Source organism: Nipponia nippon, unplaced genomic scaffold (assembly GCF_047370975.1).
Source record: "Nipponia nippon isolate SJK-2023a ecotype South Korea unplaced genomic scaffold, ASM4737097v1 scaffold_3, whole genome shotgun sequence".
NCBI lineage: Eukaryota > Metazoa > Chordata > Aves > Pelecaniformes > Threskiornithidae > Nipponia > Nipponia nippon.
This window is the reverse complement of record NW_028262347.1, coordinates 117095891-117121870: the sequence shown is the minus strand read 5'-3', so window position 1 is coordinate 117121870 and position 25980 is coordinate 117095891. Positions and strand designations below refer to the sequence as shown.

The 25980-nt window shown below is 38.5% G+C and overlaps 1 protein-coding gene across 3 annotated transcripts; it reads right to left on the bottom strand.

Moving 5' to 3' along the window:
* Window positions 1–1702: 1702 nt before the first annotated feature.
* CASP7 (caspase 7) lies at window positions 1703–25980 on the bottom strand. Of its 3 annotated transcripts, none has more exons than XM_087764165.1 (7): window positions 25840–25980; window positions 23883–23995; window positions 7300–7448; window positions 6287–6415; window positions 5607–5782; window positions 3945–4083; window positions 1703–3300 (listed from the first exon to the last, which is right to left on the bottom strand). In XM_087764165.1, exons 2-7 carry the CDS (start codon window positions 23993–23995, stop codon window positions 3077–3079), a joined length of 930 nt encoding a protein of 309 aa, XP_087620291.1. In that variant the 5' UTR covers window positions 25840–25980; the 3' UTR covers window positions 1703–3076. The 3 variants fall into 3 exon arrangements, with proteins under 3 accessions (XP_087620291.1, XP_087620293.1, XP_087620292.1); XM_087764167.1 differs by lacking the exon at window positions 25840–25980 and adding an exon at window positions 24979–25759; XM_087764166.1 differs by lacking the exon at window positions 25840–25980 and adding an exon at window positions 24659–24793.

Genomic DNA, 25980 nt, shown 5'->3' with positions numbered 1-25980 from the left:
CAGCAGGTAGAATTGCTGTGCTCCTTTGTGCCCCTCACTACGAGAAGGACACTGAGGTGCTGGAGCGTGTCCAGAGAAGGGCAACGAAGCTGGTGAAGGGTCTGGAGCACAAATCTTGTGAGGAGGGGCTGAGGGAGCTGGGGTTGTTTAGCCTGGAGAAGAGGAGGCTGAGGGGAGATCTTATTTCTCTCCACAACTGCCTGAAAGGAGGCTGTAGCGAGGTGGGGGTCGGTCTCTTCTCCCAAGTAACAAGTGATAGGATGAGAGGAAACGGCCTCAAGCTGCACCAGGGGAGGTTTAGGTTGGATATTAGGAAAAATTTCTTCATGGAGAGAGTGGTTAGGCATTGGAACAGACTGCCCAAGGAAGTGGTACAATCACAGTCCCTGGAAGCATTCAAAAAACATGTGGATGTGGTGCTTAGGGATATGGTTTAGAGGTGGACCTGGCAGTTAGGTTAACAGTTGGACTCAATGATCTGTGAGGTCCTTTCCAACCTTAACGATTCTATGATTCTATGATACTATCATCTTTTTCCAGGAAACCTTTGGTCGATCAGGAGACCCCTTGCAAATGCTGAGAGTGCCTTATTGGCTTGCCACATTAGAGCACTGAAGGGCTTCAAATAACATTACTACTTTGCCTTTTTTCTTAGACAAACAGCTACTATTTCACCCATTAGTTGGAAATTCCTAAGCTGTCCTTATTTAGTGTCCATCATGGTAAATGTACAACAAAATCTGATAAAGACTCGCTCTGTCCACTTTTGTTTGTTTTTCTTTTAGACATTATCTCCAATAGGCCAAATAGCTTTTCCTACTCATAGGGCAAACTCACTAATATCAATTCCTCTGATTCTTTCTCAGCAGTCCCTTGTGCTGGACCAGGGACTATTTCTAGTAATTTTTATATTCTCCCAGTGCTTCTAAGCTAAGATAAATTTGCTGTAGCTTTTTTAAAATAAAATACCATTCTCAAAGAACCTTGAAGACAAAAGCACTACACAAGAGAAAACGTGCTCCTTACCTGTTATGCTGTTTACCTTCCTTGGCATTATTTTAAAAACTTAAATGACCTGTTTCACAGCCCCTACTTTCCTCCTTTATTGTTCCCAAGGCTCTCTGGCTTCAGAGCTACAATGCATCTGAATAAAAGGATAGTTTTGGAGACAGGGGAATATCATTAACAGAAATTCAAAAACAGGCTAAACCTTAAGCAAATAAACACTAATGAACTATAAAGACATGGAAGAGCTTCCAGAGAAGTAACGAATACTGAAATGTTGACTGGACACATTTCTCATGGTAAAATAGGAATCTCTCTAATGCCAGAAAATAGTTTAAGATGGAGGTATTTGCCAGAGGTAATAGGAAGAACATTTTCATGTGAACTGCTAGACCACTGTAGAGTTTACTGTATAGAGACATTTTATCCACAGGGTGAGATTAAGCACTGGTCGATCAGGATATTTCCATTAAAGTTTTTTCAATAATTTTGGTTTACTCCAAGAGAGGATGTGGCCTGCCTAACCCAAGTCACCCCATGCCAGCTTACTTTTCTAAACTACTTTTCAACTGACACTGTAAACCTCATCTTGAAAAGATGCTGAAGACCTTCTGCATTCTTGGCTGAGAAAGGTTTTGGGATGTATTTTGGTTGGTTTTCACTTCGCCAGATTGAGTGATGAACATGCAGATATTCATAGGAAATTAAAAAAAAGGTCTTTATTGATTTCATTCTCAAGACATCCATAAAACAATCATTTATTTAATTCAAACAACTGTAAATTTGACTTATGAAAAAAATATATGCCTCACTATGCCACAGTATTTGTAAGAAAATAAACTTGGCTTTAATAGTATGCACTTATTTTCTTAGAAGATTTCAAAAGAGTACGGAGTACATTAACTGTGAAAAGGGTGAACAACTAATCATTTATCAGTTTAACCAAATCATTAAACTTACTTTTTTGAGCTAGCTACAAACGTTAAAAAGAATATAAAAAGTAGGAATATAAACATCACTGATGTAACTCCAAAATACAAAATCAAGACCGTACAGTAACTAAAAAGGCACTTCTGGTTTCTGATTCAAGTAAGTATTTCCAGTCTTGGCAAAATTCCTCACAAATACAAGCTATATCTAAACAGACATTTGTTACTGGACCATACAATTCTATCATTTCAACATTAAATTTTAATGTTTTATAACAAAGCCTTGGCATTAATTTTCTGTTGGTTCAAAACTTCTGAATCAACAAGCAGACATTTTTATTTCTGCAAGCAGAAAAACTGCAATACCACTGTTTCAGGCCATTCTATGAGTTAATTGTCATTTGCAAGGCAAAAATCTTTACAATGGTGCTTTAATAAGGTATCATCCAATTACAGTTTGCCAATCTTCTACAAAGATTTTCATTTTGATTTTTCTATTTGTTACATGTCCATACTATTCAGGTAAATAATCTACAAATATTGGGTTTTATTGATCCATCTTATGCTAAAGTGATAACTAAGTAAATTGACTTCCAGATTAAGCACAGAGCAACCATTACTCTTCATTAATAATGTTCATAAAAAGGAAATGAATATATTAGACTAAGAAACACACTTTTAAATAGCTACAAACTGTTTCATCACTGGACATACCCATAATATGATGGTCTTTGGAAATTCCCGAGGAAGTTACGGTTCCATGAGCTAGCAGTGAAATAAAAGATGGAGTCTCACGATTTATTTTTTTTGTTCTTAATTTACAATCTGTTTTCTGGAATAAACCTTTATGGGTCAGGTAGCTGACTCTCAGAACATCTTCAGTAGCCATAAATCATGACAGCCACACTAAGGGAAATCAAGATACAGTAATTAGTATTAGCTGTCAGGTTGGCCCACAGCATTTATTTCTTCTTCAAAGATCTTGCATATTGTCCATTCATCAGATACCCCAGCTTACACAATATAAAAACCTAGTGTAATTATATTTCTCTTATTAAAAATGTGTTACTCCAGTTAATAATAAAATCTCCACCCAAAACCATATCCTGATCTTTCATCACTGGCTGCATTAAAATACACTTTCAGAAGTAAAGTTCCTTAGTGAGCATAGAGACCACGCAGGGTATCTGCTTCTTCTCACTGAAGCGTGGATCATCGGACTGTGATTCAAAATTTGTGGCAACCACATAGTTGACCCGTGTGAGGATCTGCATGATCTCAAGTTGTTTTCCATGCTCATTTAGCACAGAGCACAAAGACTGCACAAACCAGGAGCCTCTTCCAGGATTCCTCCAGGAGTAATAACCTTACAGGAAAGACAGATAAGAAAGTACATGGGGTTATTTTTCCTCTTTTTTCTTATTCTCTTGTGTTGAAGAATGGCATGGCAGAGAGATATGTACTAATTTGTGTGAAAGATTCTGCGCAAAGAGTAACAATGCACACACAGAAAGTTTAATTCTTATTACTTGTGTCACATATCCTACTTCATTAAAGTGGGAAATAATGTGTATTAACTCTCCAAACCTCACACGACTAAAGTACCATTCTATATTTTTGCATTTGGGAATCTGCAAGAAGTAAGATTTCATGTTTTTCCCCTCTAAGAATAAGTTTCATGCTGTAACTGTTCCTCTTCCTCTTCCTGCCTTCATCACATATTCAACATACTCACTAAACTGGGACATGGAAGGGCAGGATTCCCAGAAAATAGTACTGCCTTCACCATCTGCAATGTCTGTGTCTTCCTACCTGCCAAATCTGGGCTTTTTCCTGTTTCCGCTATACCTAGTGTAAAAGGGGTGGATACAACACACTGGCCCAACATGCACTGGGCCTTAGTGTTTTGTCCACCAATGTCCATCATCAGTGAGAGCCAGTCTACAATCAAGTCAATATGGGTGATAAGTTTTTAGGCTTCTATCCCCACCCTGACCGCCTTTTCTTTACCTGGCACCGTGGAATATGCAAACAGGAAATCTGCTTCTACTGGGATTTTGTATCTTGGATTGGCATCTGTTTCCAGAGTGTCATTTGCAGGTCCAGAGTCAGTTTGTATACCTTCATCAAATTCAGAGCCTCTGCATGCCTGAAAGCAGTGAAGACAAAGAGAACTTGTCCAATAAGGAGAAACAAGGTGTTACAAAAATAGGTATTCATTAACATTTTTTAATGGATGCAGTTTTAAGCAGTACTTTGCATATTATTAGAAGCAGAAATGCAATTCTGGGGGACATCTAATTGTTCAGTGATAAAGTTACTAGCTTACCCATTTTAAAATACACATCCCGTACAGTTAAGGGAGGTAACGGTGTTGCAGGCTGTGGATCTCAGTAGACTGTCAAAGTGCCAAGTCAGCATTAGCTTATTCTAACCATGATTAATTTTACTAGTCTAGAGTCATCCTCAGCACTCAATTATTACATATGTCTTGTGCAGCGTGACTTCTGGACATTTTCTTTACAGTGGACTGCACATTGTCTTTGGCTCCTGACATGCACTGCTGTAGCATCACCTTTCAGAGAATAACAAAATCACATCCCGAGATCATCTAGGCCAATCCCCCGTCTCAAGCAGGGACAACTACAGCAGATGTCCAGGACCGTGTCCAGTTGGGTTTGGAATATCTCCATACATGGAGACTCTACGATCTGGGCAACCCGTTCCAGTCTTTGACTACCCATTTCAAGTATATTGCATTTTTAACATTTTTCCATTTCTCTCTTTTATTCTTAATTTCCTCTTAATCCTGTGGTTTAGCTAAAGGGCACACTGGGACCACAGTCCAGGTTGGTAAGCTCTGGACCAGCAGCTTTGACTGACAGGTCTTGCAAAAAAATAGCACTCTGATGGGCTTCTAACACGACTTGATTGCCTTTATTAAGATAATTTTAAAGGCAACAAAGTACCCATTCCAAACTTACAATTAAAAGAAACATCACTTTAGTAATATGAAGAGTCTAAAATAGACACAGTTTTCACTTTGAGGTTGAAGATTAATTGATGGAACAGCCTAGGGAAAACCACATCTGCTGCAACTCCCATACATACATAATACTATGATAAAAAAGAGAATTCAGACTCATGGTATGTCAGTTAATACTTTTGAAACAGTTGTCTTTAAAAGCTTAAGTAATATACCATTAATTATATGTTAATGCAATAAAGCAATATAAATTTTTAGGCTACTGAGGGAGAGAAAAAGTACTTCTTTTAGCAGAATGCAGTCATTTGTAGAGACAGCCTTTATTCAAAGAGACCTGGACAGTATTATTTCTATTGATAATCACATACTGTCCTCAGCTCTGTCTGCACAAGAGGGCGTTTATCTTTCTGCTTTGAAGTTCATATAGTACCAAGCACAAAGAGAAACCATGTACAAAATTACAATGACAGTATGTTCTTTACAACTGTCAATCTTGTATATAAATTATCTTTTAAAAACAAACAACACAAGTCACCCATAGTCAACTCCTCTCAACACATTTTTTCACAAAACCTCCTGCAAAATTCAGGAAGTTAATCTACAGGGCTCTTCTAGAGCAGACAACCAACATAGCATGTTTTCCCCATTGCAGCAGTAGGATACTATATTTACCTTAGGGCTATTACCTGAATGAAAAATAATTTGGGTTTGCCTATAAGGCTTTTACACTTGTCTCCTCTGAATAGCGCAGTCAAACTCTTGATAGCCATGGGTCCATCAGTGCCATAGATGAGGCCTTCTTCCCCATGGCTTAGAAGGATACAGGCAAAACAAGCAGCATCACTGTGATTCTCCTCAGCAGCTACAAATCAAACACTTCTTAGTCAAAAGGAAGCAACATTTTAAATGAAAATTATATTTAGTAAACACATTTTTCTGAGACTAAATATACATCGGGCCTCTACCAGAAGGCATAAGAAGGAGTGGATAAAGATGACACAAGCCGCTTTTTAGTAGTGATGAGCACCTTGAATACATGAATGCATCCTTCACTTGTCTCCAAGCCTAGCCCACTGGAGTCAACAGGCTGGACTCTATCTAATGTGACAAGGCTCTTCACCTAATACACAGGACAGGCGCTTCACCTAATACAACAAGAAAACTGTGTATTTCTGAATTGATGTTGGAGGAAGAGGTGGGGAATTAAGTCTAAGCCATTCAGAAACCGAATCCTTCTATACAGACAATTGCATGTAGAGGGGCCTAAGCAATCTGTTCTAATTTGACCTGCTTTGAGCAGGAGGTAGATTCAGTGACTTCCAAGGTCTTTTCCACTCTAAATTATTCTACAATTCTAAATTTTTACCTTGCTTCAGTAATTTTTCCATATCGTCACGACTTCGGTCATTGTATATGTAAACCTCAAAACCCAAGTTTCTAAAACTCTTAGCTAGATCTCCAGCATCTTTATCAGTGCCATTGCGTGTACCCATTCCTGCCAGAAAACAAAGAATATGGTTGACTGCACATTACACAATTCAAAATAATTCACGTGTGCAAAGGTAAATTTTTAGGTTTATAATTAATAAATCTAAACAATGTCATGGTGACGTGATTTTAAAACAATCCTCTAACAGCATTCTCAGCATTGAGAACAAATTATAAGATTTGTTTTAATGTAAAATAATGCAAGGTTCAATGTTAACACATATCGTATCCTGAAAAATGTTGGCGTGCCTCCAGCACCTTGCAACATAGGACCTCTACGGATGATTCTATCTCCTTTTGGTTATGCAGTGTAACATATGCATAAAGTGCCCCAAGGAAAAACTGTTGAAAAGTGTCCCTATGATGCCCCCTTAAAAGAAACTGATGTAAATTCTTTGGAGTAAACACTTCATCTAGTGTGTCTGCCAAGTCTATAGGAAAAGACCTATGAAGGTGACTATAACACAAGTATCTGTCTGCTTTGAAATTGTACATGGTCTGAAAAGTTAAATGCAGGAGTGTGAACAGAGCACAGCTACAGCTATTAGCTTTTGTAGCTCATAGCTCAGGGACAGAGAAGTTATAACATGGGCTGCAGATGCCAAAGTTCAAATTTTAACAACACAGCCTTAAACTCTGGGACAAAGGTTTAGCTTGAAGTTGGCAGAGCAAGGTGACATGCTCTTTGAAACTGATGCTGCCAAGAAGCTGCAAAGAGCCGCTCTAATATAAGTGTTAAAGAACAGGAATAAATTGTAGGAACAACTATTTCTCAAAAAAGATAAATATATTCATTAAAATTCCATGTCCTAAAAATAAAATGCCTATTAATTAATGAAAGTATAAAAATTCTGAAGTCTGTAACGAGTATCATCAAAGAAAGAACATTACCTGTTTTGTCTTCAAAATTTTTGTTGTTTATAATAATACATTTGCCAACTTTCTTGTAGTCCATATTATACTGGAATGTGGGTGTAACAATTCGATACTGATTACTGAGAGAGGACTTTGGCTGTTCTTCTTCTCCATTCTTCTTTTTTCTAGGTGAATCAAATGAAATTATTGTTAGTTGCCAGTCACATGCAGTGTGCCTATTTATCTTAATTCAAACCATTTGGGCAGCCCTACCCAATGTTTTTTCTTCTCTAATGTTTGCTTTCTTCCTTCATATTTCAGATTGAGGCATAAAGACCTTGTGATTTCCACGAAGTGATTATTGTATGCAATTGGATTCTGATGATGGTAAAATGACTCCAGAGTGAACTGCAGCCAACAGTAGTGTACGCAGATCCTGATCCACAGATAAAACAAATGGCCTGAACGTGAAGTCAGGCTGGCAGTCACCTTTTGCAAACTATGGTTCTTTTATTTTACTTTTACTATAAATAATTCATGGAAGGACACACAGAACTCCCTTAATAACTGTTCCAAGCACAAGAAGATACACAGTTTACCTAACAGCATGATAGGATTTGTTTCTTGAATCACCATCATCCCTAAATTCTCTGAAGATTAAGACTGAGCAGTAGGTAGTTACTACTGATAAAGGTTATAGACGTGAACAGGTCATGAGTTAATTTGGTCTGCGGAACAGCAGTTTGAATCTATGCAAAAAACTAAGCACATTTTAGTGTAATCATCAATACCCAAACGTCACTTCAAAACCAAAAACCAAACCAAACCAAGCTATAACTGTTCCCTGTTAACATGACTGTGTACTGACCTTTCTGCTATGTGCAGGGGTCTTAGACTGGATTAGAAAGAGATGCAAAGGGATAGCACAGACATCACTCACCAATTTATTCTCAATGAAGCATTAAGAACAGATTAATTACAGCCAGCATGCACACCTGAAGTATAAGCATGAGGAACACAGCAGTACTTGCTTCTAGAGGTGGATTTTTTGGTCCAAGAAGGTGCCTTCAGTTGTTGGTAAGACCTCTTCAAGCACAACTGAAGCCAGTGAGAGCCTATAAAGAGTCTGACTCAACCTCAGAACTATAAGCAAGTTTTGGAGCAAGCCCAGTTAGAAACAACGCTCAGGAAAGGGCAGAAGTTATAAGCACCTCTCTTACTTATTTGGTCAAGCATCCTGCTTCCAATAGTATTTATTGCTGATGTCTGAGACGAAAACATAGCCTACTTTCACAGCACAAATAACTGTATAATACAATTTGTTTTTAACAAAATTAGATTTTTCCCATAATCTCAATTAATTTAAGTACTTTCACTATTCTCACTCTGACATCTTTCTAAAGAATTACTAAGCTATTTGCTTCAATAACAGCCTGTAGACAAGAGATTGCTGCGAATTGATTAAATGTGGTTTAGGTAATCTACTTTCTTACCTTCCTGATTTAACAATTGTTGTCTTTTAGCTTTAAGTGTCCTCTTTTTTATTCCTAAAGGACAAGACTAATTGGAAACTATAACAAACCTCTAGATGATTCATCGTGTTTAAATGCTACTGCAATTCAATTTTAAAACAGCTTTTTCTTATCTTTGAGTGTCCTCATATTCCGTTATAAAGGGCCAAATTAAATAGCTGCACCTGGCAGGCTTCCTCTGTACTCTATTTAAATGTGACCATCCTAATATCATCTCCTCTCTTAGACTTCTCTGAGAGACTGCAGAAAAAGATATTGAATCGTATCTACTTAAGGATTTTGTCTGATACTCTGGAAGTACAGCTTTTTCTGGCAAATACCAAGTATTGGTATTCTCCTTGCATACTGCTTCTTGAGGGCTCTGGGAGCAATAATTAAATATGTTTTGCCTCAAGAAAAGATTTTAACCATTTTAAAGAATTATCCACAGCTGTATGATGTTAATATTACATTTGACTTTCAAAGAGACCTTGGATTCTTATTTTAGCCTAAAATTCCCCCCGGTCCTACATCACTAGACAGCTCTCTGGCAAAGAGAGAGAAAGAAATTTCAAGCCAACAAATAACCACTCAGGTTGATGAAGAGGCTAATTTCCTCAGTCCACACTGGATTCAAGTTTCTACAGATTTATCCGTCTTCACTGACTTCCTAAAAAAGCTGTACGACTAACACACAACAGGATATTTTCAAGGGGATTGTACACAAATTTCTGTTCATGTCCAACCCATGAACAGTTGCGCACAATCGTGACAGATCCACATGAGCAGTACGGTATCACGTCTGCACTGCCTGCTCTCCTAAAATGCCAGAAGTGATCTAATTCTAGTCCAGAAGTCACGTAGCCACGTTACCCCACAAAAAGCCTCACTGAAAATAGCAGCTGGGTTGAAGTGGCATAATAATGTAGCCAGGCAACTTCTCTGAAACCACCTCACTTCCGAGTTCAATAGTTTGCACTCATTTCATGCAGAAATACTTGCGAGTTTAAGGGATGTAGCTACTACTGCGGGTATTCCCAAAAGTACACCAGCAGCTCTATGCCGGGCAATGTCAAATGTCCCAGACAAGCCTTGTCAGCACGGTAGCACACATAACTCGTATCTTTTCCCCATTCCTTTACAGACGATAGTATGGTTTTGTTCTAATGATTCCTCCCAAGCTGACCAGGCTAACGAGATACTAAGCAACCACAGCATGCTTTGTAGGGTTACGCCTATCATTTCTTTACTGGCAGACAACAAAAAGTTCCAGAAATCTTTTGGTATCTGTCCAAACTGAACGAATAAGGAAGCAAAGGTTGTGGATTCTACATATCCCAGGCCTGCAGTCCAGGGAGAAATTGTTTTTTGAAGATTCTGTTTTCTGTGCCAACACAGCGCAATATGGGAATTGCCTGACTGAACTAAACCAACAGTATAAGGTCCAACTCTTTGGTTTCAATAAGCTAAATCAGACCTTGTAATAATGATTAATAAAGTAATAAATACATAATAATCAGTCCTTACGGGAAATGCCCTGTCAGTGACAGGCTGGCTTATGACTAAGCCTAAAGCTTTCCAGCTAAATTTTTACTTTGTAAGCTTTGAACTGGACACATGTTAATATAAATGTTTACTGCTATTGTTCTTACTAAGCTTTCTAATCATCATATTTTCTGAAAGGGTTTCCACAGGTTAGTTATGTGCTGTTATAAAATGTTTTAAACTATTTGCCCTCAGTTTTATTTCATTCTGCTTCTTTGACATCCAGTGTCTTTAATTTCCCTCTTTCGGGATTCAAACTTGCCCAGACTAAATAGAAACCTGAATTTTATGACTGTTTACTCTTTCTTCAGCTTTTAATTACAACTGTGCCGTAACTCCTCACTCTGCTCATGGTCACTGATCTTTCCCTTAGACAGAAATATTCTTCCTATCAGTGCTCTCACATATTTCATGTTCTCTCCCTTCGGTCAAGAGTGCAGCAAAATTGAAGCTCCACTCTGGCACCCTCATATAGCTCGCACATTTTCACCCTTACTGTGCCTCTAAATTCAGGCTTTAGGCTTGACAACAGTATGTCTGGGAATGTGACTTCATCAAGTCTAGACTCAATCAGTGTCAACCCTGGGAAAATCATTATTATCAACTTCTCACTTTTCAAATATAAAATTAAAGTTTCCCATACCATTTTTCATTTTGTTATTGAACTTTTAAATAGTAAAGGCCAAATTTCTTATCACCATGAGTGGCTAAAATTCTGTCAGAGTCAACGGAGATACATCACTTGCACCAGTAGTGAACTTGATTGTCTAAAGGACCGCTAATTATCACAACAAACTTTCTTTTCTGTTACACTTTGGGTAAATTATGATTTCAGTATGTAGGGATATCAAGAGTTAAGGATAAAAATATCACTGTTAATATTTAACTACACCTAAAGATTATTTTCAATAACAATTTTACTGAAAGCAGTGTCCCTTAGCAGCTGAGATTTCCTCTCCTTTGGCTTCCTATCTACTGGCATCTTCCTGCACTTTCTTTGCTACCATATACAAGTATGATATACCAACATACTAAGAATCCATGTGCAGGGGAATGGCTTCCTTGAGTGTTGCAGTCTCTCATCATCTCTCCCACCTGCTACAGCCAAGCTCTTGGGCTCAGGTCTGCCAGCCCTCCAGAGTAACAAGTGTTTCAGTGAGAACCAGCTGCTTAACTTCAAGCGTAGTGTGATATATTTCCATGGGGAGGGTCTTCATTTTCCGTCACATTGCATAATTAACGTCAGCTCTGTAGTCTGGTACTGCCTGCCTCTGTGCAAGGTCTAAAGGCCAGCGACTGTAAAAAAACCTTCTGCTCTAAGAAAGCTGGTCTGCTGTAACTACAGGGACTCCCCTTGGAACAGTACTGGCATAATGCAGGGGAAGTTCTCAAGAGAAGAGTGGATGAAAGGGAAACATTAAGGAGAAAGTGCAATCTCTAGGGTAGAAACTGTTACACTAATCTATTTACTAAACCTCAACATTAACTATGCTTAAAAAGAGGATGATAGTAACCGACAGACAATAGAGCTCTTCTGAAAACATGAGTCGCTTGGCCTTAAAAGCAATGTGATGCTTAGCACACAGAAGACACAGCACTCCCTGGAAGTCACTTAAGTAGCCTTATAGGCAGAGCATTAGATGAATAAAGACAAATTTCACAGTCATCACTTCCCAGTCACAGGATGGGAGGAGTTTCCTGTTTGGTTTTTTCATGTTTGTTTGCTTTTCTAAGAGGAAATTAACATGTTAATCAAAGTGAACTCTAAAAATGACATTACAGAGGGATATCTGGGCTTTGAAAACAGCTATAGTCCCCTTCTCTCCCAGGAAAGTTAGGGACTTTGTTGCTGTACTGAAAAATGTAAGCAGATAAAAAAATTCTACATACACGATACTATTCAATTTAAGGAAGTTGACATTCAGAGGTGGGTGGAAAAGGCTAAGCTGGTTACTTTAATTTCTATTCAAAGTACATACACACAAAAGAAGAGAGCTCTGTCTTACCCCTGCTCCATGAAGCTCAGTAAATTTGGGCTTTACTTGATAAGGAATATCACAGAACATTGTGACAGTTTTTACTCTGGCATGCTTCTTTAATACACTGTGCAATCATATATCATTTTTGAATGACTGATAACAGGTTTCCGTTAAAAAGAAAATTGCCTTAAAAACATGCTATCTTCACAGAACACATCATCTCAGGATCTCTTCTGGAGTCCCCATGCTTTTTGGCATTGGAGAATAGTTTTATTCTAGTTTCCATCACATTGTCAGCCTTTCTGTTGAGTCCAGGCAAGAAGATTATAGCAGTGGTACAGTGACAAAGTCCATAGTACAAATCTCCTCAGGTAATCCATCAACATCCACCAGAACCTTTATACACTTAATGTTGTGGGATGCAAGGTATCTTAAAACTGCAATGCTCCTTATTCTATTACAAACAACTGAGATGTTTCCCTCATGACTTTTACATTTTGGGACCTCTTTAAAGGCTTCATTTGAATAAATGCCCCATTGAGTTACAATATGGTGGAGTAATTGTACGGGACAATACATTAGTTTTCAGGCATCTGAAGGAATTTACATAGCCTATATTGCCAGTTTAATTTTATGCAGTTTGTGTGGCTCTATGCTGCTCTTTCTGCTGAAAAACCCCCGCTCCTTCCATTATTGCATGTACAGCATAAATGATGTTTGCGACTACTGCTCATCACAACTGCTATGTTTGCTCTCCTGGGGAAAAATCCTGGATTGGATTTTTTTTTTTTAAATAGGTAGTTAAAGGATAGACAGGAAGCAATGGAAATGCAAAGAGGATTGTGTTTGAATTCACAAAGCATCACCAAGCTATGTGCAGTTAAACTGAGTGTGCTGGAGACCAGTTCAGAGTCATTCTTCCAAAAGAAGTGAATAGGAAACAGAATTCATAAATTAGACAAATCAAGGTTCAGTGTTTTGTTCTATGTTTCTACCTTAGTCTCAATAATTAGTGGTCTATTCATATGTCTGATGCTTTCTGATGATCATGCATTAATATTTCATTCCTACATAACCTTCTCTCCAAACTGCCAGCTTTAATACTTTTATCCAGCTTTAATATTTTTATCCAGTCTAATTTCACCATATTTAGTATACCTCTAATTACTGTACACTCTCCCCTCTTTGAATTTTTTTCTTCTCATGAAACCTATTGGCAATAACAAGCAAAAGACACTTGTTAAACCTGACTAGAGCTTTTTAGATCTTAAGTTCTTTAAGGCAGACTCTTTGTTCTTTGTCAGATCCGTTTTGGTAGTGTCACACAGATTTAGAGCTGCATGCAAATAATAGATTATCCTGTTGACTTTTCCCATTAATATTGCATCAGGTTGGCAGAGCAGCAACATTTCTGGACAAGAAGAATGTGTCACTACTTGAATCGTCTTTTATAAAAATGAATATTCCTTTACTGTTAAAAATCAGAAAGCATAAATTATATGGGATAAGGATTAAGCACTAACCATAAGGGCTAGACCAAATACTAAAACTGTATTACACTGCATTTGACGGTGTGACCCTGGGTCACACGCTAAGAAGGCAGGGTGCTAGAATGCTAAGTGAAGCCTACGATAAACACCAGCAGGAGCCACTGCAGAAGACAGTGGCATTTGGGAGATCTCAGTTCTGTTTCCAACCTGACTGTCACACGCTACGAGTTCACAAATTTTTTCTCTTGAATATACTCCAATGGCAGGTGCAATTTCCATCTCTCTCTTTTCTGACAGATAACACCTTACCAAGGACTCCTTGCAAGAGGTTAAGTATAATTGTAAACCAAGAAAATAAATACTATCCCTCACAATCTTCTTTTAAACAAAGGTTGCTCAGGCTTCCAAATTATGTTGCAGTAGATAAATTGAAAAACAGCTTAACAATTGAAGCAAAAATCTCCTGAGGAAAAAAGGGCAATACTAACTACATAGGAGGAAGTTCAAGCAAATATTGCGCACTTTCAGTTTCTCTGATGAAAGTTACCAGCAAATGACTGCTGACTTTGATAGACTAGCACCAACAAAATAACCAGTCCTTAGAAGGCTATTTTTAAATATGCTCCAGCTAAATGTCAAAAGAAAATGTAAAAAATTTCTAATATTAAAGTCAGAATCTTTTCAACATAATAGGAAGTGTTCATTTAGAAGAGAGAAGAAAAGCGCTCCTACAAAACTGAACATAAAAGTTCCCCAAAAAGCATGTAAACATTATTTCACCTATATTGCTTACTATGGCAAGGAGATGTCTTACACAAAAGGCATGAAAACTGACAGCTGCAATTTAGAATAGCAAACATTAATAACACAATACAAAAAAACTCCCAGAACATTAAAACACAAAAACCAGCCCAACAGTCCTAGATTTCTGTTCCCTCTAACGGTCTTGTTTTGTCTGTTAAAGAAATTGTAAATTATGGTGAAGCATGCCAAACTGATAATACTGGAGTCTAAAGTTCATATTTATCAATGACATATAAAGTCTGTGCAACCCTTGCATCTTCATATATTACTCTGCTGAAGTGCCTAAACCTTGAAAGTAATTTTTGGGAAGGGGTGGAATAAAGGGAAATGGCAAGTGTGCTTACTCGAACACGACAGCCCCTAATGATCGCACCCCACTTTCCTCCTGGGAGCAGGCCTAATAAAAGCAACAAGACTAGTCAGGCAGTAAAATAATGTCTGTTTGTAACTGTTCTCAAGATCAGGACCATAGTAATTATTTAGCCTCCAGCTGCTTTTTGAACTGCCAATTAGTTCATGACTTCTTAAGGACATCTTTGGAATTATATTGTCAGCTGACCAAGCAAAGCCAGTTTAAAAGTCACTAGAGGCACAGCCTTTTGCTTGAATGAACCTGAAACTAGGAAGCTAATGGAGACAGTACCTCTTGTTTCTTTGGATACCCATGTCCTAGGCCCTCCTTATAACTGTAAACACACTAATTTTCAAAGGAAAATGTTGCTGTAGCAGTCTTGAAAGAAAGGAGTTAGGTAAACAATGGGATTATTTCCTTGCACTTAATAAAGATAATAATAGAGCTGGGAGGGACCTAAGCTATCATTAACAAATTCTTTGCCCAAGACAGGACTCCAATAAAACAGTATCATGTTAAAAACCTACTTTTGTTCTTGCTACGACATATGTAGCAGTACTGTTACAGATTTTGCAGAAAATTCACAAAATAAAATGTTTTTTACCTTCTTAAAGAAATCCTGGCATTTCCCTAAGTTTCCTGTACCATGCTATATCACCTGCAACAGTAGAACACAAGCCACAAAAAATATCTATTAAGATTATATGCTAGCTATGCTTTGCTCAGTTAACTTGATGAAAAGTATTAAACAAACCAAAATGCTCAACTGGGGGGATATGTTCTGTTATCCACCAAGAGCCACCGAGTTGTGCTCTGGATGGAGAACTAAGTGTGAATCCTGCTTCTGTTATTAAATAACTTTGGGAAAGTAACTCCATATCTCTTGGTCTTAATTTTTCCATTACAAAATGGAGCACAAAGAAACTTATTTCATAACACAATTGCAGATCTCATGGCTTCTTTCCAGGGGGATAGTCGTGTACAGTAAACTAGAGAATGAATTTAGAATCCACTATTTTGTACATCTGTACAATGTTTAGGTCCAGAGCGTGTGAAGTAGCTTACTGCCACATGCTTCCTGGGAAAAAACGCTTGAAACAAAGGCATTCTTACTGTCCACTATGGAGGTTTACAGTGGATCTCAGTCCAGAAACAAATTCCTGTCTTTGGTTACTGCACATTAGCTTCCCTGAAGTGATAAAACTGCTCGTGCCTGCACAGGATTACTTCACGTCAACTGCAAAAATGACAGGGTTGCAGTCCACAGAATATGGCATTTCCCTGAAGTATATTATAGCCCTAGAGACCTCTAGGACCTTGGCTTAACAGTCAAGATATCACAGCTTATCACATGGCGGCTACTCAGTTGAACTACAGCAATGGCTATTTGTATGTTCCTTTGAAACCACGATCTAGTGTATTAGCTTGAATCACAGTAAGGCCTCACCTACCACAAAGCTTCACAACTCCAGCGGTCTCAGAGATGAACAAAAATCAACTAGTGAGCTGCAACATGCTAACTGCAGTAACTGACTCACCTGAGTGTGAGCACACTTTTCATTTGATCTCTTGCAAAGCAAGCCACAAACCCTTATTCAGTAGTTTCTACAAACCTGCAGCTTCTGTGTAACCTGCGGAACATCTTTTACATTTATAACCAACCTTTTTTTTAAAAGATCCATTTATGGATCCATTGGATCCATTTAGGAATTCTTTGCTTACAAAAAGTGCCTCCTATCTTCTGATCTTCCATCACCTATATATTTGTATAGTACAAGCAAATTTTCTTTCAACTTTAGTTAGAGAAACTAAATACACTTTAAATCCCTCATTATAAAATATTTTTCAGACCCTGAGCCACTCTTGTAGCTTTTTTGCCCTATTTTAGTTTCAGACCCTTCTCCAATTAGGAGGGAGAATCTTCTCTAAGAACTTGGAAAACAGAGAAACACAGTCCAGGGCAACGGGAAACTCACTGTGTAATGAAAGGAGTTGAGCTGTTTGAAAGAGCAAGCCTCAGCCTGCAACTTCTGGCATACTTTGTATATTATATATATATTTTTGGAGTTCTGATAGTTACATCTAAATATTTCTTCCTCTCCTTTTAACTATGTGTTAGTGATGGCCTCAACATAATTCAAACCAAAACCATGGCTGCAATTTTATTTATTACATACAAATGAAGCAGACAAAGCACACTGGGGCTAAGCCAGCTACACTTTGTAAAAATAATTTCAACACAGACTATCATGTCTAATATTGTCCACATTTCTCAACAGTTAAAAAAAGACAAGAGAGGAAAAAAAAGAAACAGGTAGCAGTGTCTGAGTCTTAGTGCACTTAATATTTCAAGTATCATTTACAACCTACATGACAACTTTGTGGTATAACTCCTGCAGCAGAGAGGACCAAAACAGAGTAAGTTCTAAACTATCAACAACCAATTTGTAATTCATCTTCAGCTTCCTAATTAGCTGCATGTTATCTGCTGTGCAGGCCTCACAATATTGTATGCAACATAATATTCAAATAACATTCAAAAGGTAAAATTTTACAAATAAAGAATGTTGCTTGCTGAAAGGCTTTCTGCTCATTTCTAGAAAACCTGCACGTACATACCTTCCACCGGTGTTCTGGAAACTGAAATGACCATGATCATATCCTAGGCAGTACAATGTACATAGGCAACTGCCACTTTTATGAAAAAAGAGATGAAGCCTCTCTTATCTACCACAGGTACTAAGAGCAATTAACAGGTATATATATTGCTACGTGGACTGCTTGGAAAATGACTCAAAATAGAGCAACCCCTCCAAATACTGTTTCTCGGAGAACACTCTGGCTAGGATTAGCAATTGCAAACTGCCAGTAGAATTATAATTAGCTTGATATAAGCACTGAAACTCTTTTAGGGTATTCATTCATGAGATTTCCAAACAGGTGGCAGAGAAGGAAGGAGATAAATAACATTCTACAGTACCTTGGCTCATCATCAAATGGTACTCCACACTGCATCTGAAAACAGCTTCAGCCTGTCCTCAAGAGCTAGTCTAATCTTCTTTGCTAACACTAGGAGCCCACCATGCTCAGGGTTACATTGGAGAGTGAAACAGGATGCTCTCTGTGTACAGGCCCAAAGATTCGCATGTGTCAGCAGTGGGTCACGCTGGACTTTTCTATGGGGCTATTCAAACCCTCATAGCTATCACCCTGCAAGCTGAGGTCATGCAGGCCTGATCTACCTTTGCTGACAAGTGGAAAACACGCTCCTGTCGCTCTGATCCTATCACTGTTCCTATGTAAGGGTGTAGGAAAATACAGCAGATCTTGAGATGGAGGTGGGACAGCAGACTTTACTTTGTAATACATCTTTCTTCCTTCTCTCAAAATCTGCTCCACCATTACTACAATATTTACACGATTAATATTTCTAAGAAAATAATGCAAATTAGCATGCATAGTCTACAAGACCTCTTTGTATTCTAATTCATAGAACTATTTCCTATATATTTACCCTTAAATAGTTTTGGTTTATTATAAATTTGGCCTAATTTGGTTTTGATTCCTTTGAAAGGTTAAAAGTGACACTACATAATAGCTTTCCTCCAAATTTTGTATGATGACAGCTCAGAGTTTGTTGTAATGAAGGAAATAAATTACTACGCTAAAAAGGAATTAGGATACTTGACTCACTGTTGTGATTGCTACAGATACAGTTCATCAATAACCCAGTATTTGCTGTGCTTCACAAGATAAAGTCTCTAAGGATACTGGAAACAAATATTGACTGTGAATTAATGAGTTCTTACACTTTAGACTAGATACTATTTCAAGATAATTGGTCATTTCCTATATGGTACATCCAGTAAGCACCCAAGGGAAAGTACAAGCACTGGCCACAATTCTCACTAATTGTTAAATACTCCTGCAGTGTTCTCCAGAAGTTGAGTTCCAGATCTAACAAAAACTGTAATAACAAAAAATTAAAAAAACCCCTCTGGCTTAAAAGAGGGTAATGAAAATGAAACATCCTGTTGCTCTATTTTTAAATCTCTTTATTGTCTTTGTAGGAATTAACTTTAACAGACTATAGATGCCAGAACCTATTGCTTCTGAAATTTTATGTTCAGGTCTTTGGGGGAAAATACACTGATATTTAGCTTGTGCAAAGCTGAACCCACAAACTCCAAACAAAATTAAATTATATTGTGCTAGACTTTGGAGTTAGGATAGTAAAAGGAAAGATCATCACCCATTTACAGGATAGACTAAGGCACACAGTGATTTGCTTAGAGACGTAAAGGCAATGTGAGGCTGAACCAACAGTTCAGTTCAGACCTCTGAGTTGCAGCCCAGAGCATAACTTCAGATAATGATTCATCAGCTGTTATTTGTTTTAAAGTAACTTGCTATTTTTATTCTATCTAAGGATAAAAGAGATACTTTTCTCAGCAATATTTATTTTCAAAAGGTCTGTCACTGAAAAACTTGTAACAGAACTGTATTTTTAATTTTAAAACTGTAGAAGTTATGATAAAAAAGATGATGTATCATTCAAGGCATCATCTGGATTTGAACACATTAATTTCAAGGCAGGAACAGCTCACATTCATGCAGTAGAGGTCAATACAATTTCTTCATAAGCATATGGTGCTAGCAGTAGCAATTTTCGACAAAGCAAGCAATTAATTTATAAGATCAGGCCCCGTGTTTTCAAATGGCCCAAAAAATACAAAATGTGCAACTCTGGAAAACATATGCATCTGCATCACTGTGAAACTGTTCTTCATAAAGTTCTACCTGCAAAGCAGCTTCTTACAAACCAAATAAAAATAAGCTGTTGGTAATCAAAAGCAGATGGAAAATAGCTCCCCAAAAGATGGAAGAACAACAGAAGAGCAAAGCTGAAACAAAGACAACTTCCCACACCTGTTACAGCTCCAAAGCTGAGGTTCACCTGAGGCTTAGTCTCAAAATACTTATTCCTTGAAGGACAAAGCTATTTATTTTGAAAAATATGGCTATACTGAGACAAGGGTCATGAAGTTAAAATAGACAGCTTTGGTAACATCTGTGCTTCCCCACTTTGATGCCCTGTAACCCAAAAAAACACTGTACAAATGAAAACCTGTATATCCATGAATCTTTTTGACTTAAATACTAGTTTACAAACCTGGTTGATATTGTAACTATATAAGTATCATAACTATTGAACTACAGAAGGCAAGATACACACTGATGTTTCCAGCAAACTTTCAAATTAATTAAAAGGAAAAGTCTCAAACTTTATAGTGGCCTGACTTGGCAGAAATAAATACTTTACGGATATTTTGGGTTTGCAGTGTTGAACAGCTGAAGTACTCTTGGTGGCTATGTGTCAGTGTACCCTACAAGCCTCTCAAATTCCTCAGTGGGGTTTTCTTACAATGTATTTCATGTTTCTGTATTAAGGGCACTACAGAATCACACTGTTTCAATCGTAACTAGGTATTTGTAAGAGTTCTTAAATATATATTTAAATTACTTTTTCTGTTTCCAGATGAGAAGGGGAATATTGGCTGTAAAACAAGAGCGTAGGACTGGAGTAGATAAAAGTAACAAGGGGACAAGTGGTTCTATACAATTAAATCAGAATAAAGCTTGTACCTAGACACTACTAACAACCGCCCTCCTCTGCATTATGCTTCTTCACTGAAGCCCACAAACAGTCATGATTATTGAGAGCACAAGTGCGAGTCTACCAAGCCTTGGGAATTTTCAGATGCAGCTTTTTAAAAAAAAAAACAACTTTCATTAGGAGTAAGGGAAATCTTAGCTCTACTTAATACAGTGGAACCACAATTTTATTCTTTTTCATGTTACGTTATATTTCCTGGATGCCAAAGTGGGTTTGCTGCTACCAATCTCCTTAACAGAGTTCCCCAATAAAAGACAAAAGGTGCCAAATGAAGATAGTAAATCATCCTGTGGAGAAGTGAGACTATTTTTAAAGCCTCGAAAGTGTAACAGGAGCACATATAGCATAGAAAAGAAAAATTTCTATAGAAAAATTCTATTAGTTTCTAGCTATCACAAAAAGAATTAAAATACATGTTTGAAATCCTCACCTCAATCTTTGTTTAACCATGGTTTAGAATTTGTTGTACACAGGCTTGCCAGAGTGTATCCTGCTATTTTTGCTTTCTGAAACAACTTTTTGCTCAACTGCAACGCTCCCTAATTTTTGTCCACATTTTTGCAGTAAACAAAATTTATACCCTCCTGCCATCTAGTGGCTAAAAAACCTCTAAACCAAACACGACCGGCAGATGTTGATTCAAAACCTAATTTTTTTTCAACTCTTTTCCCCACCAAACAGTTTTTCCCCACCAACATCAACTAAGTACTAGCACTTTTTTAAAGAAAAGGAAATATGTAGATGATAATTCCCCTGAACTGTGATGCAGCCAGAAGAACCTGCCCACTCTGTGGCTTGTTCTGAGCATCATGGCCTCAATGGTAAAGCAGGCCCACAGACTTCTTGGAGAGAAATATCCTGTAGTGAATAAGATTTTCACTTACTTCTACTTACTGCTCTTGCTACCTAAATCTCCAGTCACAGCCAGAGAATGGTGAATTGGAGCTGTGAAGCTACTGGAAACAGCTGGTCTTTCTGCATGGCTCTGAATTCAGTTTCTCACTGTTCTCTGTTCTCTTAAATTAAAATTAATGTGCTTATTTAACAATACAAGTTACTTGTTTTCCTATTGAGCTTATATATTTTAAGCAATAATAAATGAAATACAATGTAGAATGTCATTGAAAGTACTGCACAGCTGGTAAAAACCGGGTTGCTAAAACAAAACAAGGGACAATAAAATTGTAGTCAATCTAAAGCTTTCTAGTCATCTTATTTTACAGGTACTAAATGAAATTTCATGTTGCCAAAATGAAGCCTCGGCAATCAAGACACAGAGCCATGCTGGTTCCAACTAAAAGTATATGTAGCCTCGTATCTGGTACTGACTAGTAACGAGTTTTGAGAGAGAAACAAAAGAAACTGGATACAGAATATATTCTCACAGAAACCTGATTTAGGAACATCTTGCACCAAAGATTTTAACATCAATATTCCCACTGGACTTTTCTTCCACAAATACATCTAATCTCTTCTGAACTCATCTAAAATCTTGACATCTGCATATCTTGTGACTTTAAGTTCTACAGTTGTATTCTGCACTTTGTGAAAATTACATCTTACCGGTTATTTTAAACCTACTGCATGAACTTTTCATTGGATGTCCCCTAGATTTCCTGTGAGGCACAAAGAACGATCATTGTCTATTTACTTTCTCCTCCATTACAGTCACGATTTTAGATCATATCCCATTTTCCTCTATCCTCTCACATTCCTCTCCTGTCTTCCTTCAGGCAAAAGAGTTTTAGTTTCTATAAGACAAAGAAAGACCTTGCCACTGTGCTTGGATTTTTAAGACCTTCGCTGTCAACCCACTCATTCCTCTTTAGGCAATCATCACCTTCTTCAAGAAACTCTGATAGATTTCTCAGACTTATATTTTTCTACAAAATCTAAGCTGAATCTGCTCAATTACCTCATATTTAATCTGAGGAATTTTTTACTTCTAAAGAAAAATGTTTCAAGTTGTTTCTTCACGGAGTTTGCGAAAGATGAATGCCTCAAACTGATGCATAGTCAAACTACTGGAAAAATTTCTTATAGAAAAAAAGTGATAGAAATGCTGATTATTGCCTTTCCTTCAGGAACGATTAACTTTGAGTTGCATAATTTAATAATAGTATTAGCATATCACCTCTTATGAAGACGAGCAATTCAGATATTAAAACACACATAAAGTTTAAAAGAAACCTTTGAAAAATATTTGGCAAGATTTACAAACAAATGTTACATTGTCTATTTTGCATGATGTGATTCTGTTAAAATTAATAATACACATACACATCATAAAACATATTTGAGGAATGATATGAGACAGAGAAAGTAAAGTGATTTGCTTAACAGCATGTCAAAAGTCTTCTAGGACTAAAGCATCTTCACTTCTCTCACAGAATTGTTACCCCCATTAGACTCGCATAATAAGCAGCAGAAATAAAATTATATTCTCCATGTACTTTCTCTGAATTATACTATTCACTTGAATGTGAATGTCCAATAGTAAAAAAAAAATCAAAACCTCTCTGTAAATACAATAGTCTTTGTAATAAACACCTCTAATAAACTCTCGAAATCCATGAAGTTCACAATGTGAAGTAGCCATTTGCTGACATTCAATAGTATTTGCAAATTTTGCATGTTCATTTTTCATCTTTTGCATTTTCAGTCACATTTATCTAGTGTTTTTAGGAGTACAGACAAGCAGTACATAGTTCTTGCTTCCCATACACTTAATGAAAGTAAGCTTATGCTTCAGTGAGACTACTATGTTTTAAAATGAAAGGCTTTTAATTTATTCTGTAATGGGTTACGTCTCTAGACTCAGTGAGGCTTCTTTGTGCTACAACCTAGATGGCACATCCAGGCTTTAAACTAACTTAAATAGTCAGCAGGGGATTTCAGTGATGCAGGAGATTAGCTGGGCTGAATGCAGTAAAACTGATAATTAATGGTATATTTAATTCCCAGCTCCACCAAAGGGCAATGTTTAAGATGAGGGACTATAATTGATGCTAAATGAACTTAGTGGTCTCTTGACTACCAAATAAATCTTATGGAAGATACTATAGGTCTCCCTATAGGGAGATACTATAGAGTGATGCTTTAAGGTACAGACCAGATACATTAAACCTATACAACAAAAACCATCTCCGTATCCAGACCGTCTATGACATTGTGGACATGGCAAATTGAACACCAAAATCCCATTAGAAGGGTAGTATGACAGCTGATACAACAATAACAGGAATAAAAGTAGTAACTTACTTTCCAAAAAGCGAGAATCTGGTACTTCTGTCTGGCTTTGCATCACATACATCACCGTGATCTTCATCACCTCTCTCTTGAGTAGAGTGATCAACGTGCTGATCTCCTGACATCTACAAATAAAAGTACAAGAATTTAAGTGTCCCCCAATGAACACTATCATTTTAGAAATACTTCTATAAACCAAACCGTTAAAGCTGTTAAACATGTGAGCTGTTAGTCAGTTATACTGTATAATACTTCATCAAGTAAGAGTGGCTATAGATTTCTGGCCCTGAATTAACATGACGTTGCACATGCTCAGCCCTATGTATCACCTTGTGGCAGTTACCAAAAGTGACTTGTCTACTACCACTCTCAAAAATGTAGGTAAGAACAAAAGTAAAAATCATTTTATGGTGAAAGATCTTACAACTAATTCCCAGAAAATTTTCCATCGTCTAGAAAGAAGTATGTTGAGAAAAAAGCAAGAACAACTCACATAAAAATACTTGTAACTGCAATCCTACCCAGTACCAAGACACCCAGAGAGCTCCTGTGTTTTCATTTGCATATACACAGTCAAATGCGCATAAGAGAAAATACCCTGTATTATCTTCCACAGATGGGATCTCCGGTTCCCATTTTTCCGTTTTGTCTATATCAACACTTAATATGAATTTTATATTCTTCTCATGATTAATTAATACATGTGTACAGTTGTTAGGGGAAAAAACAGTTGTGAAGTGTTTCTTGGAAATTAAAAGGTATTTTCATTACATAAAGCAGCCTCTTACACTAATTGCTGTATTTCAGCCAATATTTTTCCTTTGTTATTCCACTGTAAGCTTGGAACGTCTTCACTCATCTGAAAAGCGACACAGGGCACCGCTAGACAACAAGGCTGAGTTGATCTAATGACTTTTTCCTGGTAAAAAACGGTCTCTCTCTCTTCTTCTTCCATGTACTGAGTTGCCCACTCAGGAAGTTTATTAAGATCATTAAGCTGGCAGAAAACTACAAGAAAGAAGTAATTTTTCTGATAGCACAATGATGTGCGCCAGCTCAGCGCAGGGCAAGGAGAGCAGCGGAGAAGGCAGCGTGGGATGCCCTTCACTGACAGCAGGATGCGCTGAGCCACCTTGTCCAACTCCGGCTCCGGGTTTTTATAAGGAAAAGCAGCAGCGATTCCTGCCCTTTCCCCATATTTAGGCAGATTAAACTTGCTTTTATAACACATTTACTCAGAAGAGTACATGTTTATATCTAACTTGAAAACCACCCTGTTGACCTTGTGGCAGTTCAGAGGTTGCCACCACCACCCCAGCCGGGGTCTGCGACGCTGACTGAGGTTTTTGAGCTCCCTGAGAGTAACAGCAGCTCCCGACAGCTGGGGTCTAGATTTGGCTTTGACACACAAATACATTTTTTAATCATCTTTTGAAAAAAATAAGAATCGACGAGCGCGCAGGCCGCAGGTGGGCAGCGAGGCGGCCGAGGGGGAGCGCGGCGGCCGCCCCAGGGAAGCAGCCCCACACCGAGCAAGGTGGAGGAAAGCGGCGCCGCCAGCGCTACCAGCTGCGCACACGCCAGGTCCCGCTGCCAGCACTTCTGCCCGCTCTCAGGAAACGGTCGTGCAGCCACTGCAGCCACCTGAAGGGCCCAAGCCTCCAGCGCTGAGGCAAAGCCGCTTTCTTCCACCCCGGGCGTCAGATGAGAGTAGCGAGCAGCGGGCCGGGCCCCGGGGCTGCCGGCCAGAGGGGACAGGCTGGGAACAGAGGGGACTGGAGAGGAGAAGGCGCGGGTGAGCGGGAAGGCGGCGGCCGGCTGAGGGGAGGGCGGGAGGCGGGAAGGCGGCAGGCCGGGCTGGGCCGGGGGCGCCGGAGAGCCGAGTGGGCTCTCTGAGGCGAGCGGGGAGGGCGGCCGGCGCGACGCGGAGGGGCAGGCGGCTGGGGAAGGGGCCGGGACCGGGGCTTGCCTTGACGCTGGTCTCCGGCGAGGCAGAAGGGAAAGCGAAAGCGGCGGTGGGTGCCGCACCGGCTGGCCGTGGGGCGGGGCGGGCTCCGCCGGCCCGGGCCTGCCCCGGTGGGGCCGCGCCTTCCGCCCGCCACGGCGGCAC

Bases quoted from the DNA above. Each gene is read 5' to 3' on its own strand.
- CASP7 (XM_087764167.1), bottom strand. From the start codon at position 25,101: ATGTGTTATAAAAGCAAGTTTAATCTGCCTAAATATGGGGAAAGGGCA. The intron at 6,416-7,299 runs GTAATGTTCTTT...GTTTTCTGGCAG, and splicing joins AAATTTTGAAGACAAAACAG to GAATGGGTACACGCAATGGC. The intron at 5,783-6,286 runs GTAAAAATTTAG...TTTGATTTGTAG, and splicing joins GGAAAAATTACTGAAGCAAG to CTGCTGAGGAGAATCACAGT.